Source organism: Panthera uncia, chromosome F1 (genome assembly GCF_023721935.1).
Source record: "Panthera uncia isolate 11264 chromosome F1, Puncia_PCG_1.0, whole genome shotgun sequence".
NCBI lineage: Eukaryota > Metazoa > Chordata > Mammalia > Carnivora > Felidae > Panthera > Panthera uncia.
Window position 1 is genome coordinate 34,805,642 of NC_064813.1, and position 24,489 is coordinate 34,830,130.

At 49.4% G+C, this 24,489-nt stretch overlaps 1 protein-coding gene and 1 long non-coding RNA gene across 3 annotated transcripts in view; one reads left to right on the plus strand and one right to left on the minus strand.

Annotated features, from left to right (window-relative positions):
- MAPKAPK2 (MAPK activated protein kinase 2) overlaps positions 1-7,681 on the minus strand; it is a 43,420-nt gene extending 35,739 nt beyond the window's left edge. Inside the window, exon 1 of one of the 2 annotated variants that reach the window (XM_049634282.1) lies at positions 7,058-7,681. In XM_049634282.1, coding sequence (XP_049490239.1) covers positions 7,058-7,342 — 285 coding nt within the window. In that variant the 5' untranslated portion in view covers positions 7,343-7,681. The remainder of the gene's footprint in view (positions 1-7,057) is intronic. The other variant, XM_049634283.1, reaches the window with a different exon arrangement.
- LOC125925355 (uncharacterized) overlaps positions 6,206-24,489 on the plus strand; it is a 32,170-nt gene continuing 13,886 nt past the window's right edge. The window contains exons 1-2 of the long non-coding RNA XR_007458803.1: positions 6,206-6,331; positions 14,394-14,489. This is a non-coding gene — a long non-coding RNA (uncharacterized LOC125925355). The remainder of the gene's footprint in view (positions 6,332-14,393; positions 14,490-24,489) is intronic.

The following is a 24,489-nucleotide window of genomic DNA, read 5'->3' on the forward strand; positions in this document are numbered from 1 at the left end:
GGTCACCACTCCTCACCTTCCAGATGAGTGCTGGATGGACACGGACCATGGAGATGCCTGGAAACGTCCCTCAAGAGTAAGATGCCCTTTCATATGACCCTTTGGGACGGCTCATGTTCCTAGCAGAATAAACACACAGCTTGGCCCGTCTTGGAGGGAACATGTGTTACTGATGGGGGTTGACCTTGGGGCATGTCCCAGCCTCTCCCACCTGCCAGCTAGCACACAGCGATGTTTACTGGATCAGGAAATAAAGCCCCCCAAAGGGCACTGCCAGAGGCTCATCCCCCTTTCCACTGTGTTTCTTCTTCCTGGATCCAGCCACATACGATGGCCTAGAGCACAGGACTCCATGGTCCGAAGCTCCAGGGTTGAAACGACTGTTTTAGCATTTAGTGAGCAGGAAGAAGAAGAAAGAGAACAGACCTCACCAGGCATCCCTCTCTCCTCCTGCTTCCTTAGACTTCTGATTTCCAGTCTTACCCAGCCCTAGGGGGTTGCTGAGTGGTACCTGGATGCAAATCCTAATTTCCTCGTCAGCTTTAGAAATCAGTCCCCAGCTCTCATCCCAGGACAGTCCCCAGCCCACACCGTATCTTTGGGTGAATTACAAGAAGGCACCCATGTGGATGGACCCAGCCACAAGCCAACGCGAAGGCTGACTAGCGAGCGGTAGGTTAGACTGCAGCCCTCACTTCCTCCCTCAGCTGGTGCCCCTGTGCAGGGCCCAGCCCGCACAACCGATCACAGCGGCCACGTCTGGCCCCACACCTCAAGTGGGGAAGAAGTTGCAGACAGGGAACACAAAAGAATTCCGCATCTCCGCCTGGAGACACCGCTACACTAAGATTCTTCTAACTTCAAGGCAAGAACAGATTCACATCCCACTGAGTTATCTGGCCCATCCTCTCTGCCGAGGCGCGAGGTGCAACACTTTCCACGTCTTCACACAAAAGAAGTGACGGTTGGTCAGGGAGGACTGTTAATTAACTGGGCACAGGCTACCCTGGAGCCATCAAGGCCACACCAGGGGCATCCACTCTGGCTCAGACGCTGCTGATGGTCAGACACGGGGCTGGTCAGCAAGCCATCCGGCCAGCTCTTGGCCTCTTGCCCCCGGCACAGCCTTCCGCTACCCACCAATGCCAGTGCTCAGGAGCAATGGGTAGCCTGACCTCTGCCATGGGCACCCAAACCTGGAAAATTTAACTGACCTACTGCAGGACACATGCCCAGTTAGCAGGGCATACAGCCTGGACCCCATGTTTGGCTTTCCCATCCGACACATAACAAATAATAACAGGCTCTTCTCTAAAAATATGCATCTGTATACATCTTAAAATACAAAATATCAGTATTCCTCTCAAGCCCAGAGAGGGTACAAAGTCTGATGTGGGTCACATACCTGGTTTACATCAAGCCGCCCAGTGGCGTGGCCCCTTCTCTTTACCAATGTCCCCATTTATGAGGTGACCTACGTAGGAAGACCTAGTGCCAAGAGCTCAGTTTTGTGCTGCCAGGTCTCTACTCCCAGCGCTACTCCCTCTAGCAACCAAAAAACCAAAGAAACCCAGACTCAGAGCAGGTCCCGGGGAACTGTGTCCCTGATGCTGATGCCAGGTAAGGCCTTGGACAGACCACTGAACCCCTCCGGGCGGGCCTAGCCTCCCGCTCTGGTGGGATGGAAGGAGTCAAGAAAGATGCCGGGGAGTGTCAGCAGTAAGGTGCAATGATGTGTGGGTCTCTGTACCACCGGGCCTTAAACCATTACCAAGAGCACCTGCAGCCCCTTGGAACACAGCAGACACCAACCGTGCCCTGCCCGCCCACCTCCCTCTTGGACCCTGAAGCACCGCTGCAGACCAGGGAAGAGAGGAGAAAAGAGACCCCACATGACTTTGAAGGGCCTGCAGCAGAAGAGAGGACCTCAAACCAGTAGGGAAGAGTCCTGACTCAGAACACGCGAGGGCCTCTTGGGAACCGTGGAAGGGACTCAAATGCAGACGCCAGTGCCCTGTCCTTCCCCGCCTGTGGCTGACATTCCTCCTGGCAAGGCTGCCAAACATCCCTGGGATTTGCGGGTGACAGGAGTTTTGGCCCCTCCTCCAACCCCAGGATCTGGGCAGGGATCAAGTCTGCAGTCCTGAATCTTGGCTCCTCCAGGTCTCTCCCTGGATCCCTGCACCTGCTTCTTAAGGGAATCATCAACGGATGATGGGCCAACTCCTCTGGGCCCAAGCAGTCAAAACATCTTAATCATGAGTACCAGTGCCTTCATCCTCCTGAAAAGGAGCCCCTTCAATTCCCAGGCACCCACTGATATCTGGTCTCAAGGCCTGGGGGCTGCTCTTCCTTCCACTTCCATCAGCTACTGACCCCAGATCTTAGCTGGAGATTATTTTCAACTCCATCAAAGCCCGGAATTTACAAGTGAAAAAGGACCATGAGCCGACCCAACTTTGATCCTGCCTCAGTGGACACCAAGAGCCCTGGTGCAGTAAACAGGGACCAAGGCCCCAAGACGGGGAGGGCATCTCTGAAACCAGAAACTAGAACCTCCTAGCCCAAACCTCAGTGATCTGTCACCCTGCTTTACAACAGCCTGTTCGTTTACTTCACGCCCCTCAAGTACTTTGAAACCGGCTTTTAACACAAAACTAGGTCAGAGTCAATTCTGAGCCACTAGCCCTATATGCTCCCTGCCAACCTGATCTCCCCTCAGAGCCAGGGTCACCATCCCCTCCGACAGATCTACTCATACCTCAGAGGCCCAGCAATGAGCCATCCATGGCTCCTTGGGTCCTCCCAGATTTCCCTTCTAAAGCTCTTCTGTTCCCAATCACATGATTTAACCTCCAGACCAGCAAAGGCTAGTAGAACCTTCTACAAGGATGAATATATTCTTCTGCACTATTCAGTTCAGCAGCCATTAACCACGTGCAGGCTACTGAACATTTGCAATGTGGCTAGCAACTGATTTCTAATTTGATTTAGCTTAATTAATTTTAACTTCAATAGCCATGCATGGGTATTGGCTGCCATACTGGAGCGTGCAAACCAAGTTTGTTAATTTTGCCTTCTCCAAATCGGTTTCTTGGCCCCCTAAATTGTTAAGGCACTTTATAGGTCTGTCTCCTCCACACAAGTAAGCATACGATAGGATGCTCAGCAAACTGTTAACTACCTGTAACCTCAATGGATATGAAAGAGGCTGATTTATTAGTCAAAGAAACTTTCCTCACTGTGTGATTCCATCCAGAGAACCCCATCTTGGGACACTGCCCCTCATGCAGCCACACTACCTATCTTGCTCCCCGCTCCCCGGGAGGTATACAGGATGATGTGAGCTAGAGAGGACGATGCCTGTACTTTGGGGCTGTGGGAGATCTGGTGGTTCCCTCTAACAGTGTTCAGACCAACCATGGGCAGTTCCGATGATCTCCCCCTCAGAACAACAAAGGAAGCCACACCGCAGTGACACGAGGTGACCTGGGGAAGGAGGACCACCGGAGAAAGGAAAGGAGAAGACATCACAGGACCTTGTTTTCTCTAATCCACGCAATGGAAAGATAGACAGAGACAAGGGAGGACAACATTCTATATTTTGTAAAGCAATAATGTGCTTCACCTAATCAGAGTCACACAGCAGAGAGGGACAACAGTGCCAGCTTTAATTAAATTTGTTCAGCTAATACCCAAGAGTCACCATGACACGGAGAAGCAGGAAGCAGCTGAGGAACCCCACGGGGAATACAACCAACCATTACACAAGTGGATTGGGACCAGGCGTCTGTATCAAAGAAATAGTTAATAGAATTCCCATGTTCTTATACAAAAAATAATACGTTAGATTTATATCAAACACGCCCTAAAAAGGGAGGGGGTGGTATACAAAAATTATTTTTAAAAAGCTTGTTAACCATATTTAAAACTCATGGAGCTGCTGAGTTGGTATGTAAGCTGCCCTTCCAACTTTGGGGGTTATTGCTGGGGAGGTAATACATACCCACCCGGCACCCCCTCGCCACCAGTCAAGGGGGTAAGAGAGTAGCTCCCTAGGCTGGAGCAGCAGCCAATCCCAGGTCCGAGTCTGCTGACGTCACTGCAGTTACAAAGTGGGAAGAGGCCTGAGACAGGGAGTCAGGCATCCTGGGTTCTAATCCTGCCTCTGCCAAGCGCGTGGCTATACTACCTCAAGCAAGTCTTTGCTCTGGGCCTTGGTTTTCGCAAATCTGCACGACGAGGCGGGGTAGATGCGATGACCTCTGAAGTCCCTTCCGACTCTGACGAAGTATGGGTATGACTCAGAACTTAGCAACAGCAGCCAGGAGAGATGGTGAGGTAAGGTCACAGCACGCACTAAAAGCACTGAAATGTTAGCTCTCTGAGGTGCAGGGAGAGAAGCAGCAAGGTGGCTTGGGGCTGCTTTTTTTTTTTTTTTTTGGAAAGCACTGATTTCACTTAAGAGGGTTAAGAGGTCACCAGACCACAGAGTGAGCAGGGCATCTGGGCATCTGCCACCCCCCATTAACTCTCAGAGCTGAGAAACAGCAGAGGTCAGAACCCCCATCCTAGGCCCTGCTCCAGCCCCACAGCTTCTGCCCCGAATCCCCAGGAATGGCCTAACGCTGTGTGGAGAGTGGAGATCCGATCCCTTTTTCCTCAGGCACCTACGGATGGGGCAATCCGTCCTAGCCCGCAGCATCTACCTCCCCTTGCTTCATAGTCAAAACGCTCCTGGTTTTGAAAATCATTTCACCACTCGGCACCGAAGGTTAATTTCACCAAGATTCAAGATCTAGAAATCTCTTTGGTGTGTGTCTCAGACAGGATTCACTGGGCCAGATTCCCCCTACAAGCTGTAATTATGTCTTAGCCAATATTTGGACATGGAAGTGCTGTTGACACTATCAGTCTCTGAATGTCTCATACCTTCTTTCTTCCTCTATTATTAAGTTTTTACATAAAGATGTGTGGGAATCTGCAATTTAACAGTTGAGCCAACTTACAAGATCTGGGAGCAGACTGCCTGTCAAAACAGACTGACTTCAATCTGCACCCACTTCCCACCCGAGAGGGATAAATTATGAGTGTTATTTAAAATGCTGCGGGATTTTTCCTTTCAAAACTAAAGCGGGGGGACATATCCAAATCTCTCTCCTATTAATTACAATCGCAGAAATCTGAATTACAAAAGAAATCTGAATTGCCACCCTAAAACATTTTAGAGTGGAGTTTTATGTGTCATTAAATAGAATAAAAAGAGGTTGAGAGCTTTTGTTCTCAAGTCTTTATGCAATATTCCAACTATCCAGGGGAATGAATGAACAGCCTTCGTCCCCAAACTGCTGATGGGTGAGGGCAGATGGCCTCTCGGAGGGATAGAAAACTCTCTCAGAAAGGGCGTCTGTCGCTTCCTCACCCGTACAAGTTAACTGTGGTCAAACAGCACTCGCTCAATTCCATTCCCCAAGGTCAGTGACACATTTAAACCACAGCTCCTACTCCCTGTCCCCAGTTGATTGTATGGGGAAAGGGGTCTAAGTCACAACAGCTAAAAGCCCACAGCAACAGCTTAGAGTAGAAACCAAAGAAATCTGACAGTGTTGGGACTAGCTGAAAGCTGTCCCCCAAGAGGATGAAAGCAGCAGGAAAATGATTTTAGAGGCCTGAAAATCTGGAAATTGCACATGGAATGCAAAGTGCCAGCCTTTTATTACATCGGATTATATATCCCAACAGTTCCGCCTATCACACCTATCTGAGTCGTATTAATAGCTGAAATACAGCTAGCTGAGGAGGGGAGGCATGAGGGGGAAGAGAAAAATATAACACAGGAAGTATTTTTCTCCTCCTCCAATCATTAAGACACCCCAGGGGAAATAGGCGTAATGTCACCTTTAGAGATGTGGTTTGATCTGAAACCTGTCTGAGGGGGAAAACCTTTTTAAGTGACCCTGAACACTGACTCACGCTGCACTGGGGACCCACCCACCTTATCAGGCCTCCAAGTCCGTTCTGTTTAACTTCTGAACTAGGTATTCTCACTTAACTCCTCATTCCCCAACCCCCCGAAACCACCACACCCCCCCTTAAAAAAAAAAAAAAAAAAAGAGGTTGGGTTTCCCCGGCTCAAGGAAAACGCTCCCTCGTACTGTCCACCAATCGCCCACGTCCAGGGCTCAAGTGGCCATCCCTGATTTGCGGAATCAGCACCGGGCCAAGCCGTGGTTTAGACACCCGGTTCACAATGATCAATGGAGCTATGGAAACAGCAGACATCGCGCCGGAGCCTGCTGGCCTCCCATCTGGAGCCTCACAGACACTGAAGGTAGGAGGGGGCCTGCTCTCGGATCAAAACAGTCCCTCCCCCGCGCCCGGGGGGCGGTGTCCCCGCGGAATCTCCAGGCTGGCACCTCCCGGGCCGGCGCGCCCCAAGGCGGCATGGCCGCACTCGGGAGGCCCAGGGAAGTGAAATCACACATTCCGGCTCCCAAATAAGGAGCGAGGCTAAATAAACCTCTGAGATCCGACTTCTCCAAACTAACCGACCAACCAGCTCAATGAGTAATGGGCCTTTTGTGCCCGCAGAAAGAAAGAGAGGAGGGAGGAGAGGATGGGGAACCACAAGCCTCGAAAATCACTTCCTCGAGCCAGGGTGAAATTAGCAGAAGTGGCCCCGAAGCCAACCGTTGCCACTCGGCTGGATCCCGCTCAAACCCCAAAATGGCAGAGTGCTCACGAGTCCTCTCGGGTCCCGCCACTCACACCCGGAGGTGACCGGAAACTCGGTCTGGGCGGCGTGGTCGGCGCGGACCTGACCTTCCCCGCGGCGCGCCCGCCCCCGGCCGCGCACTTGGCTCCCCTCGGGCGCCCGGGACCCACAACCCCGCCGCGGCCGGGACGGACGGTCGCCGGGTTCGGGCAGGGTCCGCGCGATCGCGCCCGGCGACCGTGCGCTTTGGCCGCTCGGAGCGCTGGTGGTCGTCCCCGGGACGCCCCCCCGCCCCCGCCTCCGCCCGTGCCCGTCCTCCCCTCCTCCGGCCCCCGAACCTACTTTTAGGGCGAATTTCTCCTGGGTCCTCTTGTTGAGGATCTGCAAAACTTTCCCGTTGATACCCAGTCCGAGGACCTGGGTGGTGACCTTGTAGTCGTCGATGATGGCGTTCTTCTTGATCTGCAGGCTCGACTTGACGTGGAACTGGGGAAACTGCTGCGGGGGCTGAGGCGGCGGCTGGGTCGGGGGGTGAGGCTGGGCCGGGGCGGGGGGCTGCGGCGGCGGCGGCGGCGGCGGGTTGGGAAACAGCACCGGTGGGGTCTGGCCTTGAGAGTTGGACAGCATGGTGCCCGGAGACGCGGGAGCAGAGGCGGGAGGGCCCGCGGCCGCCCCCTCCTCCGACTCCGGACGGGGTCCCCGCCACCCCCCGCCCGGCGGCGAAGTTTGCTCCGGGCTGGAGCCGGCTTCCCCGCCCCGGCCCGGCTCCAGGCTCGGCGGGTCGCGGGGCTCCGTGGGTCCCGCCGCGCGCCGCTGGCGCCTACCAGCCCTGCTCCCTCCCTCCCCCCCTCCCCCCCCCGGGGGCCTGGCGCTCAGGGGACCGCGGGACGGCGGGGGGCCCGGCCCGGGGGGAAGCGGCCGCGCGACAATGTACCCAGCCCGGGGGCCGGCGGCCGCGTCACAGCCTCGTCTGCGTCCGGGGCCGGTCCTTAAAGGGGAGGGTCGGAGGGGCCGGGCTTCGGGAGGCGGGGCGGGGCCAAGGAGGCGTGGCCGTGGGGGCGGGGCTGGCCTTAAAGGGGAGGACGCGAGCCTTCCCGAGTGCGGACGGAGGGTGGCTGGCCGGGGCAGCGGCCTGGGGGCGGGGTCGCTGAAGGGGAGTGGGGGCCGAGACACTCCGGTTCGTGATTGATCAGGGGCAAGCCAAGAGAAGAAGGAGGCGTATGAAAGTAGGCGCATAATTCAGATGGAAAACCCACTTTTCTCCAGTCGTCTGGCTCTTTTAGACGGCAGCAGCCAATCGGAAGAAGGGGTGTATTTTGAAGGAGAGAGGTGACCGACTAGTAAGTGTAAGCGGCGTGAGCATGAATTACAGGGAATTACAGGGGCCCTTCCTCCTAGAAATAGGTGTGAGGCAAATATTAAACATGTTCTTAGGGCGACCATTTTCCTCTGAGTTTTGCATTTCTTTTCTCGTGAATTTGTCAGTAAAAGATTTAATCATTGTGTAACTTTGAACAATGTAGCAATTATAACTTTGAACTGTTTCTCATGTAAATTAGCTAAGAAAGGAAACTGCGGGGGGGGGCGGGGGGGGGAAGGATAGACTGACCTTCAGACTTCCTGTGTGACCCTGGGCAAGCCTTTGCACCTCTCCCTCAGTGGGAGGAAAAGCAATACCTTTCTGCAGCGTTGTGGAATTAGATTAGACGGTGAAACAAAAGGAAGGTCTGGATCAGACCAGGGTCTGATTTCTAGCATGGAAAAGTTAGTCCCTGGGTTACGCCTATTAGGAGAAGTGGGTATTTTTAAGAAGCTGAGGTCTAGTCCAGATTAGCGCCATATCTCTGCGGAAGATACCAAGGATCTAGCTGGGCCCATAGTAGCCCAGGTCAGGGGGAGGCGACTGGGGAGGCCCTGACTATAAGCTGCAGGAGGGCCTCTATATGCATTCTGATGGGTGTGGGGGATGATCATCTAATACATCCCTGCCGACCTCCTCCCTGTTCTAAGAACAGTTGAGAAAAAAGACCAGACAGGTGAACACAAAACCTCAGCTTGATTACCCGTAATGCAAAAGTAAGAATCGGGCTTGGGGTACGCCTTGGTGGCTCAGTCCATTAAGCAACTAACTCTTGATTTCGGCTCAGGTCATGCTCTCACAGTTGGGGGGAATCAAACCTCCTGGGCTAAAAGCCCGGACCCTGCTTGGGGTTCTCTCTCTCTCTCTCTCTCTCTCTCAAAAAAACTAAATAAAATAAAATGTTAAAAATGGGGCTTGAGCTATAGCCACACATGGCCCCTAATATGTCCCTCCGGTACTCCAGAGCCCCCTTGTCCAAGGACACCCAGCATAGGGAGAAAACAATGGGATATCCTGAGGACAGGAGCCCTTGGGACTGAGCCCAGGCAGGGAAGGATTAAGAGGTAGAGCAAAAGGCAGGAGTCTCCCTTCCAGGGAGGGCAGCAGGATTCACTCCCTGGGGCCAGTTCCCCTAACATAAATATTGGCTCTTTTGAAGCAGAGTTCATTTAGTGCACAACTTGACTGTATACAAGAAGCCATGCTCAGCCTTGCATTTGGTAGATGGTGTTAATCCGTGGAGAAGACAGACCCGTGCAAGCGAACAGCTTGGCCAAAGTGGCACAGACACAGGTCTGGGAGCTGGAGGGATTCACCTGTGGCTGCAGTAGCCGAGGATGCCTGTGGTGAGACAGTTCTCCCAACCCCCTGACTCTTAAAAGACAGACTGTCTAAGGCCACAGAGATTGGAAAACGCCTTGACCTCTCCAGTTTAGTAGTATGGCTATCGCCTCCCCGAGGCACACACCGGAGATGCCAGAGGACTGAGACAAGAAAGGATGCAGAGAGAGGGAGGTGGAAAGCTCCAGCTACTCCGTCTTTTTCTCTGTTGATTGAAGGTCCTCGGTCTGGGGCTGCTCCGCCCTCTGAGTTGTTCTTTTTCTGTCCACAGAGGGTGTCACTAGGGGTGTTCTACTGCTTGGCATGGAGCTTTCACAGCTTCTCCCCACACCACAAGAAGGAAGATAAGGGTCTTTTTTGCCTTTGCAGAGATGGAAAGGCACAGCAGAAAGAAAAGAATTCAGAGAATAAGTGACCTGAGTTCAAGTCTGCCCTCGGGTTGAGTTACCCTGAGCAAGCCATTTATCCTCTCTTTGTGTCTGAGCAAATGAGAAAAATAATAACATGGACTTCAGGGCTGAGTGAGAATTTAATGAGATTGTGTTTATGAACACAATGAGAATTTAATGAGATAGTGTTTATGATCATTTCTTCATAAACTAGAAATAATCAGGAAATTCTTCTTCTTCTCCTCCTTCTCCTTCTCCTTCTCCTTCTCCTTCTCCTTCTCCTCCTTCTCCTTCTTCTTTTTATTAAAGCATTGCTGGCTGGTTCCTGTGCTCTGTGCCCACTGCCAGGAGATCTGTCCCTGATACCAAAGCTGCCTTCCTAACTAGCTGGGGCTCTGGGGAAATGCTGAAGCCCAGTGACCTAGGAATAACAAGACAACTGAAACCCCAGCTGGGGATTCCTCCTGGAGTTAGATGGGCCACTTAGGCCTCAGGGCACACAAGGACAACAAGGACGTGTATGTGTGCGTGTGCACAGAGATCGCATAAACTGCACCCAGTACCCGGAAAACACGCACCTACGTAAACACAAACATATCGGCATGGTGTGCCTGGCATGTAACACAGAATAAATGCCTAACAGATGCGTAATAACCGGGAGTGAGCTTGCCTAAAGGAAGAAGCACTAGGCAAGAGATCTAGTCTAAAGTTCCTTTGCTGACCAAGTAGCCACACAACCTCACTGAAGTCCCTTGCCCTCTCAGTTCCTTCTTTCTCATCTGTGAAATAGTGATAAAACATTTGTCCTGCCTGCCTCACAAAACTACTGTAAGAATAAAATAAACGATTTTCCCTTAGGACGCACAAGTCCGAAGTCCTATTTTTATAATACCAAGCCCTCAGCCACGTGTAATGAACTTCTTAAGCAGTTTTTATGGATGTGTAGAAGCACTTCAAAAGTTAAAGGTCTATGCAGATAGAAAGCACTATTGTTGTCTATTCTTGACATACAGACATATGCCATGTGATACTGTACAATTTAAAGACCTCATTGCATAGAGTCAGATTAATTATAATCCTTGATTCACAACACAGCCCCAGCATTGGATCATTGGTCCAGGTATCTCTGCTTTTATTTGGTTATTCATTATTTTTAACAATGCAAGAGTCTCCTGTGAATCTCCTGCCCAAAATAAAAACGAGGGCTTTGACAATGAAATAACCATACCACCCCACCTCTATTTCCAGCGTCAAAGAGAACCATTATCTAGAATCCCGTGTTCACCATTCCCTTGTTTTCCTCAGTTTTCTCTTGCTTTCCATAATTTTATTTCATAAGGTATAAGTGTCTGACCTTCATAAAAGAAAAAACTAATAGTGTCTTAAAAGGGAGGTGGGTAAGAATGACATTATTAACAAGATGAGGTTAACATAAAGAAGCATCTGGTGATGGGTTTCAAAGTATTCTCCACATTCTCATGGGGATGATGATGATGATGATGATGATGGTGATGGTAATGGTGATGATTGGGTGCTTACTCTGTGCATCATCTTATTTACATCTCATAAAGATCTGTGGCAGATTGCTAGTTATTTGAGCCAATACCCATTTCCCCCTCTTTAGTAGTAAAGACCTTCCAATGTTTGGCTAAGCACATGACTGTCTGGACTACAAATTACATTTCCCGGCCTCCATTACAGCTGGTTGTGTTCATGAGATGAAGTTCTAGCCAATGACTTGTAAATGGAAGGGTTTGAAAGGTAGAAGTAGTCCTTTTTCTTCTCCTCCTCTTTTCTCTTCCCCGATGGCTGGAATGAAAATTTAATGGCTGGAGCTTGAGCAGCCATCTTGGATCATGAAATAGAGGCCATAGGTTGAGGATGACAGAACGAAAGGATAAAAGCAGCTTATGTCCTGGGGGAAGCAAGCATCCATCATATCAGCCCTAACACACTTACCCAGACTTTTATATAAAAGAGTAATAAATGTCCTTCTTGTTATAGTAACTGATATATCAGGTTTTCTATCACTCCCAAACTTAACTCTTACTTATCCTACCTATTATATAGCCTTATGGGGTATGTACTGTTATCCTTATTTATTTATTTTTTAGGAAAGGAAACTGAGTCCTAGAGAAATTAATAACTTTCCTAGGGTGACAGAGTTAGCCAAGGACAGAACCCAGTTCTTTGTGACCCAAAGTCCATGATCATGGCCCCCAGTCTAAACCCTGAGCAGACATATACCCACAAATCCTTCTTGATGTCAGAAAGATAGTATATGACATTTCTGGGCAGGAATGGCCCAAAGAGCTATGGGCTATAGTTTCCATTTTCAGATATACTTTAAATCTCCCACATTTCAATTTCCTTCAACCTTCTAGTATAGGTCTATGTTAATTTGCATAGCTCAGTTATATTATGGGATAAATATGACTCCACAGTGAACTCTCTTCTCCAAGCTTCCCCTACCCGGCCTTCACACCGTCAGAGAGTAAACATCTCTTATTTTATTATGCTGTGACATTATGACTGGATGACTGAGGGTAGGGATCTATGGAGGTGAATTTCTTGGAAATTTTCAGATAGCATGCTCTTGATGAGATAGAATCATCCACTGGCTGCTGGATATGCATAGGCACACAGATAAAGTAGACTTTGTATCTAACGCTAGCATGGCAAAAAGCAGAACATTGAAGAAAGGGAGCGTGATTCACAGGCAAAGATCTGTCCACTGAAAACTCACCGTTGGGAAGGAAAATGATTTGGGACCAGGGAGAGATAGGCTAGTAATTCTTTGGTAAAATGAGGGTCTTCAATGTCTTCAAGGATAACAGATACAGAAGAACCATTAGTTACAAAAGTTTCTGAAATCTCTGAAAGTGCTAAGAGCTGGTCCACAGCAAGAAATTCTACCCAAAGCAAATGCTGCCGACAATGCCCTACTTGAGGGCTTCCCAGAGGGGAAGAAATGCTCTGCTCCCCCACCCCCCCCCGATGCCTTTGTCTGTACCCCAACCTTTGAGGGTTTAATGCCATAGCAGGGAGCAGCTGGACTAGAGGGGAAGAATGGGAATGGAAAGAGAAAGAAGGAAGTACCCAGAGGGGAATGGAAACTTAGCCTCTGCCCACCAACAAACATAACATGTCTAAAGGGACCACAAATGAGGCTAATCAGGACTACAAGATGCCTAATTATAAATTCTGCACGTTAGTATGGGAAATGGAGGGAAAAGAGGTAAATATTCTACCACATTCAAAACGGCCCAAGGCTGTGGTCCCTGTCCCTGAAGTCAGTCTTGCCCCTTCAAACTACCCTGTATTGAGCATGTCAGTTACAACTCAGATGAGCATTCAGCCTGGAGAGTGAACTGGGGAAGGGAGAAAGGAAAAGGGGACATCCAGGGACACAACCAGAGTGTGTCAACCTAGGAGGTCATTTTATCTTTTCCTGGTAATCTTGTGTCCCCAGGTTTTTGGGGTTTTTTTTGTGTTTTGGTTTTTTTGCTCCCTCCTTCACTTAAGAAAAGTATACAGAGAGGCGCCTGGGTGGCTCATTTGCTTGAGTGTCTGACTCTTGATTTTGGCTCAGGTTAAGATTTCACCGTTCATGGGATTGAGCCCTGTGTCAGGCTCCACACTGGCAGCTCAGAGCCTGCTTGAGATTCTCTCTCTCTCTCTGTCTCTTTCTCTCTCTCAAAAATAAATAAGTAAACATTAAAAAAAAAAAAACAAGAAAAGTAAAGTAAACGGAAGTGGGAAGGTAGGAAAGGGGGCGAAGAGGTGTGCCAGCGTGTGTGTGGAATGTCTAGTGGTTTCCTAAGGGTATGGTGATATTAGCTTCACATGAGAAGATAACTTTCAGGCAGTAGAGCATGGGGGAATCAAATTCTGAGTTCAACTCCCATCTCCACCACTTATCACTTGCCAAGTTAACCACACCTCAGAACGCACTTTTTATAATGAAGGGGGTGATAATTCCCTAACTTAAATACACGTGAAACATTATGAACTGTTACCCACACATAGTAATTGACCTCTATAAACGTGAGCCGTGATACTGCAGTAGATATTCTCGTGCCAATTATCTCCTTCCATCCTCTCAACAAGGCTGTACGTAGCAGTATTTCTGCCATTTGGATCACGGAAACCACCGAGGCCCAGAAAGGTTAAATACCCGGCCGAAGTCATCGCTCTGGAGTGGGAAGAGCCAGCCTTCGGACTCATGCTGTTCCCACATATGTCAAAGTCTGTGGTCCTAAATGCTCTTGTAAGTGGTCCAGCTAGCTGACACCTGCCAGGCCTCTCTGGGGATGCCATCTCAGCCTGTGTGCATGGTTCAGGAGAAGGAAACACACTCTGCGACCTGCAGTTTACTCTGATTCCAAAGATTCTCCCTCTAGGAGAGGTAAAGGCATTGAGTAAAGTCAATGAAGCATTAATGAGTTTGGGATCCTAGCACGTATAAGCTTTTGAGGGAGGACCGAAATATGTGAGATATATGTAGTACATATACTATGTTTTGTTTTGGTTTTGCTCATTTCATGACAGAGGTAGGAGCTAATTTTTTCCCCACCTATCTTCTTAGGCTATGAAAGCTGTAGTACTGTGGAGACGGAAAGGACATATGGCAATCACCCATTTGTCTCCTTCCTCCGAAGACCACAACTATAGCACCATATAGGTAGGTAGGTGTGTGACCCTAAAAACTTCACACTCTCAGGACTTCCGGTGGCTCATTATAACATGAGGGTAGGTTTTTCCTTTTGCATGACCCGTGTAGCACATGTTGCAGGCAAGTCCCTGTCACTCCTGGATGCTCACTCACTGATGCTGGCAAGGGTCTCCCCACAGTGCTGGAAAGACAGCTAGAGCCCCGCCCCCCCCTCCAGTGGAGCGGCAGGTGCAGAGGAAACTTGGATATGCTGAAAGAGGTGACTTGGAATGTGGCCCAGCCTGAGACCAACCTGGAGATGCCCCCCCCACACACACACCATCAACTTTGTGCCCGTCTCGTATCAATAAAGATGGACTGGGTGGCACCGATTAGTGCCAAGTACTGTGCTGGGCATGGGGATGCCCTGATGCCCCTGACAGGCCTTGGGTGCCTGTATAAAAAGTTTTTTATGTATATATATATATATATATATATATGTATATATATATGTGTGTGTGTGTGTATGTATATGTATACATATACATACACATATGTGTGTATGTATATATATACATACATACACACATATGTGTGTATGTATATATATACATACACACACGTGTGTATGTATATATACATATATATACACATATATGTGTGCATATGTATGTGTGTATGTATATATGTATGTGTGTACGTATATATATGTGTATATATATATACGTACACATATACAAATATATATACAAGTATAGTATTTGTTGTTTTGTGACTGGCTTATATACATGTATATATATATATATACACGTATATGAATATATACACACATACGAATATATATACAAATATAGTATTTGTTCTTTTGTGACTGGCTTATATACATGTATATATATATATACAGACACACACACACACATATGAATATATACACATACGAATATACATACAAATATAGTATTTGTTCTTTTGTGACTGGCTTATTTCCCCGAACATAATGTCTTTGAGATTCAGCCATGTTGTAGCATGTGTCGAATGTCCTTCTTTGTTTAAGGCTCTGTGTATGCGTACACCGTTGTATGTATGAACCACCTTTTGTTTATCCGTCCCTCCCTCAGTGGACACCTGTTTGCTTCCACACTTCGGCTGCTGCGAGCACTATGTACAAATGCCTGTTGGAGCCTCTGCGTTCCATGCTTTGGGGTCTATCCCCAGAAGCAGGATTGCTAGATCATATGATGATTCTGTTTCATTCTTTTTAAGAACTGCCTCCTGTGCTGTTTCCATAGCAGCTACATCTTTTACATCCCCGCCAGCTGTGCCAAGAGTTCTTGTGTCTCTCCATTTAACCAACACCCATTACTTTCTAGCATTGGTTTGGTTGGTTTCAGTTTTGGTAATAGCCACCCTACCAGGTGGCCCTTGAGAGGGTTTAAGTATGGTGCTCCTGAACTCATAAACAAGACAGATCCATCCGGAAAGTCCTCCCCGAGGAGGTGACATCTGACTTAGGCATCTAAAGACGGGCAAGAGTTCTCATGGAAGGGGAGGAGAAAGAGGTAGCACTGAATGATGGAATGGAGAGAAAGATGACATTGTGTGGCTCGTAGAAGCAACAGGTGGTCGGCATGGGCTGGAATATAGGACGTGTGTGGGAAAGTGTCAAGATGTGAGGTGGGAGGCAGATATAAAGATTAGAAGTTCTACTAAAGCTTTGGACTTGGGCAATAGGGAGCCATCGGTAACATCTGCGCAAGTGCTATGCAAATTTCAACACATTACATGAATGTAAGGATTGAGAATAAAAAGGAGAGAAAGGTTTTTTTCTTTAATTTTTAACGATTATTTGTTTTTGAGAGACAGAAATAGAGCATGAGCAGGAGAGGGGCAGAGAGAGAGGGAGACACAGGATCTGAAGCAGGCTCCAAGCTCTGAGCTGTCAGCACAGAGCCTGACGTGGGGCTCGAACCCACGGACCATGAGATCATGACCAGAGCTGAAGTCAGACATTTAGCCGACTGAGCCACGCTGGCGCCCCAAGGAGAGAAATATTTTTAAAGAAACAAGTTTTAAGACTAATACACAATGCCTGGAAAACTGAGGTGGCTTCTGGCACGTTCAGAGAAGACACTGGGTCCCCAGGGTGCTGGCACTGGCCCACTCCCTCCCTGTGGACCCCCAGGGACCAAGGTAACACAAATGGCCTGCTCGGCTGACCTCTCTGGGTGGAGCCGGGCTCCTGCGGTCCTTTAGATGGGAGACTCCTGGCCTTCCAGACCCGGAGGGATCACAGGAGCACAGCAGGTACGTCCTTTCTCCTCCTGGACCAATGTGCTCAGCAATGCCTCTCCTTCCAGTGCAACATTGCAAATCATTCAGATGCTCGGAAAATCTCAGACCTGAGCAGCCACCCGCCTCTAGCGGCCCTTCTAAGCCTGAAGTCTAAGCTGGATGTCTCACCGTCAAGGGGACAAGGGTCAAGGGACACTTCTCTATAACTTAACATGCAGAAGATTTACCAACTCACAGAATCCTTTTTTTTTTTTCTTTTTTCTTTTTTTATTTTGGAAACTTCAATACATTCACATGGAACAAATGCAAACGCCCAAAAAGACATCTAACAAACTGCCCCCTCCCGTCCTAAGCCCTCAGCTACCAGTTCTCTGCCCCCCTTTCTTGTGGAGCCCTTTCTAGAGGTCTTTGAGCCAGTCCAACCTTCCACCCAGGAACTAGAACGAGCAGGGACCGTATCTGGCCTCCATTCCTGAGACATCAGATCCTAAACTCCCAAGTCACACTGTTCAGATGGAAGCTCTGGACCAGCCACCCAAAGTCAGAAGGCCCAGGCAGCTCATGGGCCGGCCCAGCCTCCATTGCAGCCTTCACTCTTGAGTTCCTGGGATCAAGCCATCCTCCTGGGATCGTGAGGCTTCTTCTGGCAACAGTGAGGGAAGCATACGATTCCTCGTGCAGGGTGCGGGGGGGGAGGCACCCAAAGGTGGGAGTTAGGTACAGGAGTAGGGAAGAGGGTGAGACAAATGCGGACACAGGAGACACGGGGCAGATGTTCCCTGATTGTGAGAGTGAGCCAGGATGCCAGAGCCAGAGTCTGCAGGGCCATTTGGTGTGAAGGACCCCGTAGCTCAGAGTACAGCTGCAAGGGTAGCAAAGAGGGACATGTGGGCAGCCTTCCCCTCAACCTTCCCCAGACAGGTCAAGGCCAAGCAGAGGTGCTCCTTCAAGTCACACGGCTGCCTTGATCGGCCACAGGGCTCCCACCCGCGTCACTCCCCAGGAATCTGGTTCTTGTTTACCATGAGGAAGTGTGGTTATTACAGAGCCTGGTGGCTCTCCTCCAGCTTCTCCAGAGTGTGTGTGGAGGAGCCCAGGGCCTGGGAAGGGGGAGCCGCTGAGCAGAAAGACCAGCACCCTCCCTGGGGCCCTGCCCCTCCCAGGGCTCCCTCACCAGGACAAGTCAGAGAAGAGCCTATCAGGACTCTGGGGCCTTTTTTGGCTGAGACATCTGGGACCTATCTTCTGCAGAGTTGGGAAGGGAAAGATCAGGGGAGCAGCAGCAGCAAATGAAGGCAAACAGTCAAGGAACAGGGTCAAGGAACAGGGTCAAGGAACCAGGAAGAATGGGAGTCAGTGCGGCACCACCTATTTTCTGTTAAGAAGAGAAACCCCCCAGAGGGAGCGAAGCCCCCGGAGATTTATGTTTTGCAAACTCTCCATCCCTAGTGACTCACCCAATGCTTGTCACAGAATGTGACACTTACATTCTTCTGGAAGGATGGAATGGAGGGTGGCGCACGAGACAAAATCATGACAGTGGCCCCCATATGCTTTAGTGTCTTCCTGATGGGGTTTCTAAGTGCTTTCCATGTGTTAATCCAATCAATTTCCACAACAACTTTATAGGGTAGGTGTTACTAATATCCTTCCAGGGGTCTGGATGAGGAAACTGAGGCCCAGTGAATCTTAGTGACTTACAGGAAGTACTGGAATGGGGGTTTGAACACAGGAAGCCAGGACTCAACAGTGTCTTCCTAGTCACCACGGTCTCCTGGACAGGGAGCAGGGACAGCCGGAAGGGGACGATCCGGAGGCAGACAACTGTCGTCACAACTTGGGGTAGAGAGCTCTATCCTGGAGTTTTCTTCTTCTGTCAGTTACCCTGTTGTGGCCTCAGCGCCATCCCAACCCCTGGGTAGGCTTCACTGGGACCTTATTAAATCGTAAGGAGACTACGATGGTTATATTTTTCCCAAAGCAAAATTCCAACACTCTGTTAATCTGGCTCAAGATCTTGGTACAAAAGCCATAAAAAGACATGGGCCCCGGGACTAGCACAAGAGCCCGGCACCCTGCTCGCTCTTTCTCTGTCTTTGCTACCTCTCCTTGATGCATTTTCCGCATCTGTTCCCTCTGTAGTTTTCAGAACGTTGTCCAAATGAGAAGGCGTTTCTGAAACACCAGCTTGGTTCATTTTCTCCCCACACAGCTGTCTCCTCTTTTCTCCACGGGAAGTTGCGCTAACAAGGTAGTATGAAAATCAGGTCATTTTCACTATTTTTCAGAGTTTCCAGAGGCCATGGTGCTGCAAATGGAAATGTCAACGTGGGATAATTACATTGGCCCTGATGCCCTGTTTTCTGACTACCGTTTGTCCACAATCGATTACTGAAAAAGACAAAGGCTGTGAATAATCAGCCAAGCAGATGAAGTGTCAGGTGACCAGGCCAGAAGAGAAAACAGGGCTCCCCTGAAAGGTGAGGGAAGAAAGGCCTCTGGCCCAGGAAATATGTCTGCCGTGGGGACAAATCAAGCGACAGAGAAAGGTGTAGGGCTCAGACCTGGCCTCAGCAGGCCAGGTGTGTACGGATGTTAAAAGGCTGGTCCTTTTAACATCTTCTGAGAGCCATGGGAAGCTCTCTCTAGGAAATGGGGAAGGAAGTCGTAAGAAAGGCCCCTGAGGATATCACATGAAGGAGGAAGCATGGGCATTAGAATGAGGGTAAAAGATCACAAGTCCTGGAAACTAGTTATTCAGAGACAGTCCTTGTAACACACCCACACACCCACACCACCCCCCCCCCCCACACACACACACGGGGTTGACAGAGTCTGTGGCCCACAGTTTTCTTTGGCTGGCTTCTTCTCTGCCTTTAAGTCTGGCGGAGGAGATGGGGCTAGGCATTTATCGCTGGATGTTTTAGTCAGTTTCACTTCCTGTTTCTCATGCTGAAAGCATAATAATCATCATAATGATAATAATAATTCTAAGGACTTGCCTCTGCCTCCTATTTATCTAGGGCCTGCCAGAAGTGTGCACATAGGTGGAAGAGGGAGACTACAGCTTATCTACTCCATCAATCAACAGCTGGGAGTGGAGGCAGGCATGGAGGTGAGGGTGGGGGTTAGTAATTAGCAGCGGAAATTATTAAACTCATTTTTTTTTTCAAGAGGAGGGATCTAAATGGGTTGTTAGCTCCCCAAATGGTTATTCTTACCATAGAGACATTTATAAATCTCTTCTTCCAAGGTCCTCCGGAAATAAATCCTCCCCAAACCTTTCCATTCTCCAATCTGCCCCAGCTAAGGAAATCCTTGTGAATTGAGGCCCAGAGAGTTTAGGCTGACCTCCTAGAGTCACACAGCAAGCAGACCGGCAGGAAAGATAGGACCAGGCCAGGATTCTTCTGCATCCATTAAGAGCTATAACCAAGAAGGGAATTTCCAAGTCTACAGGGAACTTGCAAAGTTTTTAGGAAAAACCACAACTGTTTTAGCTAAGGAAAAAATGTGCAGTCCCTGCCGACCTGAAACCCTAGGACAATAAGAGAGAGTTCCCTCTTACCAAGAACATGTTGAGAACATCTAAGATTAGGAGGGGTAGGAGGAACAGCTTTCAGACTTTGGTTGGGAAAAGCGTTCATGGAATAGAGGTGTCGGGCCAGGGTTTTAATTTTTTACCACCAGTCAAGAGCTGTACTCTAAAGGACAAAGGTTTTACACTTTATAGGCTCTCGGGACTCAGACAGAAGTGGAGAGAAGTGCGGGAAGGAGCCATTATCTTGATGACAGCAGGGACATAATCTTCCTTTAGATCCAGGGAGGGAGGAAGCAGGGAGCTCAAGATTCGTTTTTAGGGGCACCTGGGTGGCTCAGTCGGTTAAGCAGTTAAATGTCCGACTCAGGTCATGATTTCACAGTTTGGTTAGTGAGTTCGAGCCCTGCGTTGAGCCCTGCGTTGGGCTCAACGATGACAACACAGAGCCTACTTGGGATTCTCTCTCTCTGCTCCTCCCCCATTTATGCTCTCTCTCTCTCTCTCTCTCTCAAAATAAATAAACATAAAAGAGCGTTGTCAGGAAGGTGACAGGATGCGATGGTGCACATTTATTTATTATGATATTTATTGTTGTTGGATTCCTCCCCTCCCCCCCCCCACCCCCCGAAGATCAATCATCAGCCCGGGGCTGGATGGCGAGTTATAGGTTAAAACTGAAAATGAAATTTAAAAAATTTTCTTTAATGCTTAGTTTTGAAAGAGAGAGAGAGAGGGAGGGAGAGTGTGTGCCTGAGCCCACGAGCCCAAGTGGGGAAGGGGAAGAGAGAGAGGGAAAGAGAGGATCCGAAGATGGCTCTGAGCTGTCTTCGCAAAGCCAACGATGTGGGGCTCCAGCCCACGAACCGTGAGATCATGACCTGAACCCAAGTCGGACACTCAACCGGCTGAGCCACCCAGGTGCCCCTAAGACTGAAAATGAAATTTAACTGTGACCCTGTGAATGAATAACCTCAAGCTGTCAGCTGTTGAGTCGGTGCAGAGAGGGACTGATCATGCCATCAAACACTTAAATAGCAAATCACTACGTGCCAGACGCTGTTCTGGACTCTTCCCGTGTTTTTGCTGGTTTCAATACTCACAGCAATGCTGTAAAGTAGGCTACGGCTGCTAGGACGTTCTTCTTCACGTCCACGGCCACCCTGGCTGTCTCGGCATCGCAGAGCTTGTCGAAGGACTGCGTTGTTTGGCCTCTAACCTCTGCTTCTCTTCCCAGCACCAACTACCATAGGCTCCGGCTCCTAATTTGCAGGACCCAGTGCAAGATGAAAATGCAGAGTTCCTCGTTCAGAGCTTATTAAGAATTTCAAAGAGCGGTAGCAGAACGATAAAACCAAGCACAGGGTCCTCTAAACACAGGCCCCTGTGTGACTGCATGGGTCACACGCCCATAGAACTGGCCCTGCATAGACCTGTATGAATCCTTGTGCGGAACACCGGGGCTGGCGTCTCTTCTCCTGCCCTGGTGTGTGTCCAACTCCTGAACAAGCAAAGGGAAAAGGGAAAAACACATCCTACCCCCAAGTGCCTTGAATGTCTGTGTCTGGCTTTGTTGAAGAAGGTATTCCATAGCGAAATGACAGTTTGGTTTTCACCCTTGATTTAGAGGATTTTTAAAGACCTCTCTCGGGGCGCCTGGGTGGCTCAGTTGGTTGAGCGTCCGACTTCAGCTCAGGTCATGATCTCACGGACCGTGAGTTCGAGCCCCGCGTCGGGCTCTGGGCTGATGGCTCAGAGCCTGGAGCCTGCTTCCAGTTCTGTGTCTCCCTCTCTCTCTGGCCCTCCCCCGTTCATGCTCTGTCTCTCTCTGTCTCAAAAATAAATAAACGTAAAAAAAAAAAAAAAAAAAAGACCTCTCTCAATGCTGTATGAGTTGATTGGTCTTTCTATCCATTCCTCTCCTCACATCCCACATCTAACAGGTTGGCAGTTTTTGCTGATTCTATCTCAGCAAGGCGTCCTGTATCCTGCCCTCTTTTCCATCTCCCTGGCTACTGGCCTAGTTTTTGCTTACCTGGAATATTCTAGTAACTGCTAACTAGATCTGTTTCCTTCAACCCCCATTGTTTCCAACCCTGTGCTTGTTACACTTCGGTCTTTATTAGTTACATGTTAGGACTTTCTCTCCCCTGGACTGTACATTTCTCCAGGGTGGGTACTCAATTCCCAGACACCTGTACTTTCCTCAGGAGCACTGAGAAGAGTGTTCTGCCTTCTGGGTGTTTCTCTCCTGCCTCCTTTGTTTGCACATCTCTGGATTTCTATCAGGCCCCATGGTCTGGAATACAGCTCTGCCTCTCGAATCCTCAGTCAAGAGAGCACTGCTTTTTTGCCTAAATTCCAGAGGAAAACATGACATCCAAAGCCCAAAATGTGGCCATTTAGAACTATTAGAAAGATCTGCCCCCCAGGATGCCTGGGTGACTCAGTCGGTTAAGCGTCTGACTCTTGATTTTCGCTCAGGTGATGATCTTGCAGTTCATGGGATCAAGCCCCACATTGGGCTCTGCATTGACAGCTCTGAACCTGGAGCCTGCTTTCGATTCTGTGTCTCCCTCTCTCTCTGCCCCTACCCTTCTCATGCTCTCTTTCTCTCAAAAATAAAATAAACATTAAAAAAAATTTTTTTTAAAGAGTGGTGGTTTTGACTGCTACTTTAGGAAAGAAGCTCTAATCAAAGATGCTTTGCCTCACTATTTTTTAAAAAAATGTTTATTTATTTATTTTGAGAGAGAGAGAGAGAGAAGGTGGAGAGAGGGGGAGGGGCAGAGAGAGGGAGGGAGAGAGAGCATCCCAAGCAGGCTCTGCACAGTGCCGACATGAGCGTCGAACTCAAGAAACCGAGATCATGACCTGGGCCCAAATCAAGAGTTGGACGCTCAACCGACTGAGCCACCCAGGCGTCCCTGAAACTGATAGTTTCTTAATAAGACTGAAGGGAAGTGATTTCGGGTTGTTCAGCCACTCAGCAGGTACCACCAAGGATCCAGGTGTTACCATCCTCCTGCTTTGCCATCCTCGGCTGACCGTCCCCGCCCACCAGCTCAGCTCACCCCTTCACTCTTGCAAGGATGCTGCAGCAGCTCTAAGGTTCACACCCCCAAGTGACAGCCTTCAGCAGAACAACGAAGAGGCAGGGATAAAACATATACAAATATTACAAGCATACAAATACATTTTAAAGGCTCGCCCCCCCCGCCCCCGCTTCCTGTGACTATGTTACTCATCAAGGGAAAACATACTTCCCAGAGAACCTCAGCAGATTTCCCGTTATATCTTATTGGCCTGAAATCGGTCACATGTCCATCTTAAACCAATCACTGGACAAAAGGAACTGGAATTCTCAGGGTAGGAAGAAACCTACCACCCAGGAAGAGAGGGCTGGTTTCTGCATGGGTATCTGACAGCAAGTGCCCGACTCCCACTCTGCGGACTCCTCCCCCAATCCTGTACCGTGTGGAGGCACCCCCGGCCCTCAGCCCTGCCTCTGCCTACACTTGCCCCATTTCTCCCCTTCCCTTTCCCAGCAGACTCACTGCAGGAGCCATGCAGCTGCGTTGCCTGTGTCCAGTTCATCCCGTGTCTCCTCAGCTCCACCGCAGTCAGGCTGTTGTCTCTGCCACCTTCCTCCTCCTTCTCACCCGAGTTCACTTCCTCAGTTTGATCTCTTTGCTGGCTTTGAACGCGTGGAGCCATCCCTTCTTCCTCAGCCTCCCTCTACCTTGATTCTCAGGACATCACACTGAATTCGACTTCTACCTCCCTGTCCACTGCTCAGTTGCCTTCAATGGCTCCTCACTCCTACCTGTCCCTAAGGTGTTTGTGCTGTCTTGGGCTCCTTCTTTGACCGTTTTCCAATCATTCCCTGCTACTTCTCAGGTTTCAACTATTAGCTAACTCTGTACCCAGGACCCCCAAATCTACAAATCCAGCCCAAATATTTTCTTGAATCCATACCCATTGTGGACTTCCATTACTAGGCATTCCCAGACACCTTAAATCATCAGCTACAAAATGGATTTCATTGGGGCGCCTGGGTGGCGCAGTCGGTTAAGCGTCCGACTTCAGCCAGGTCACGATCTCGCGGTCCGTGAGTTCGAGCCCCGCGTCAGGCTCTGGGCTGATGGCTCGGAGCCTGGAGCCTGTTTCTGATTCTGTGTCTCCCTCTCTCTCTGCCCC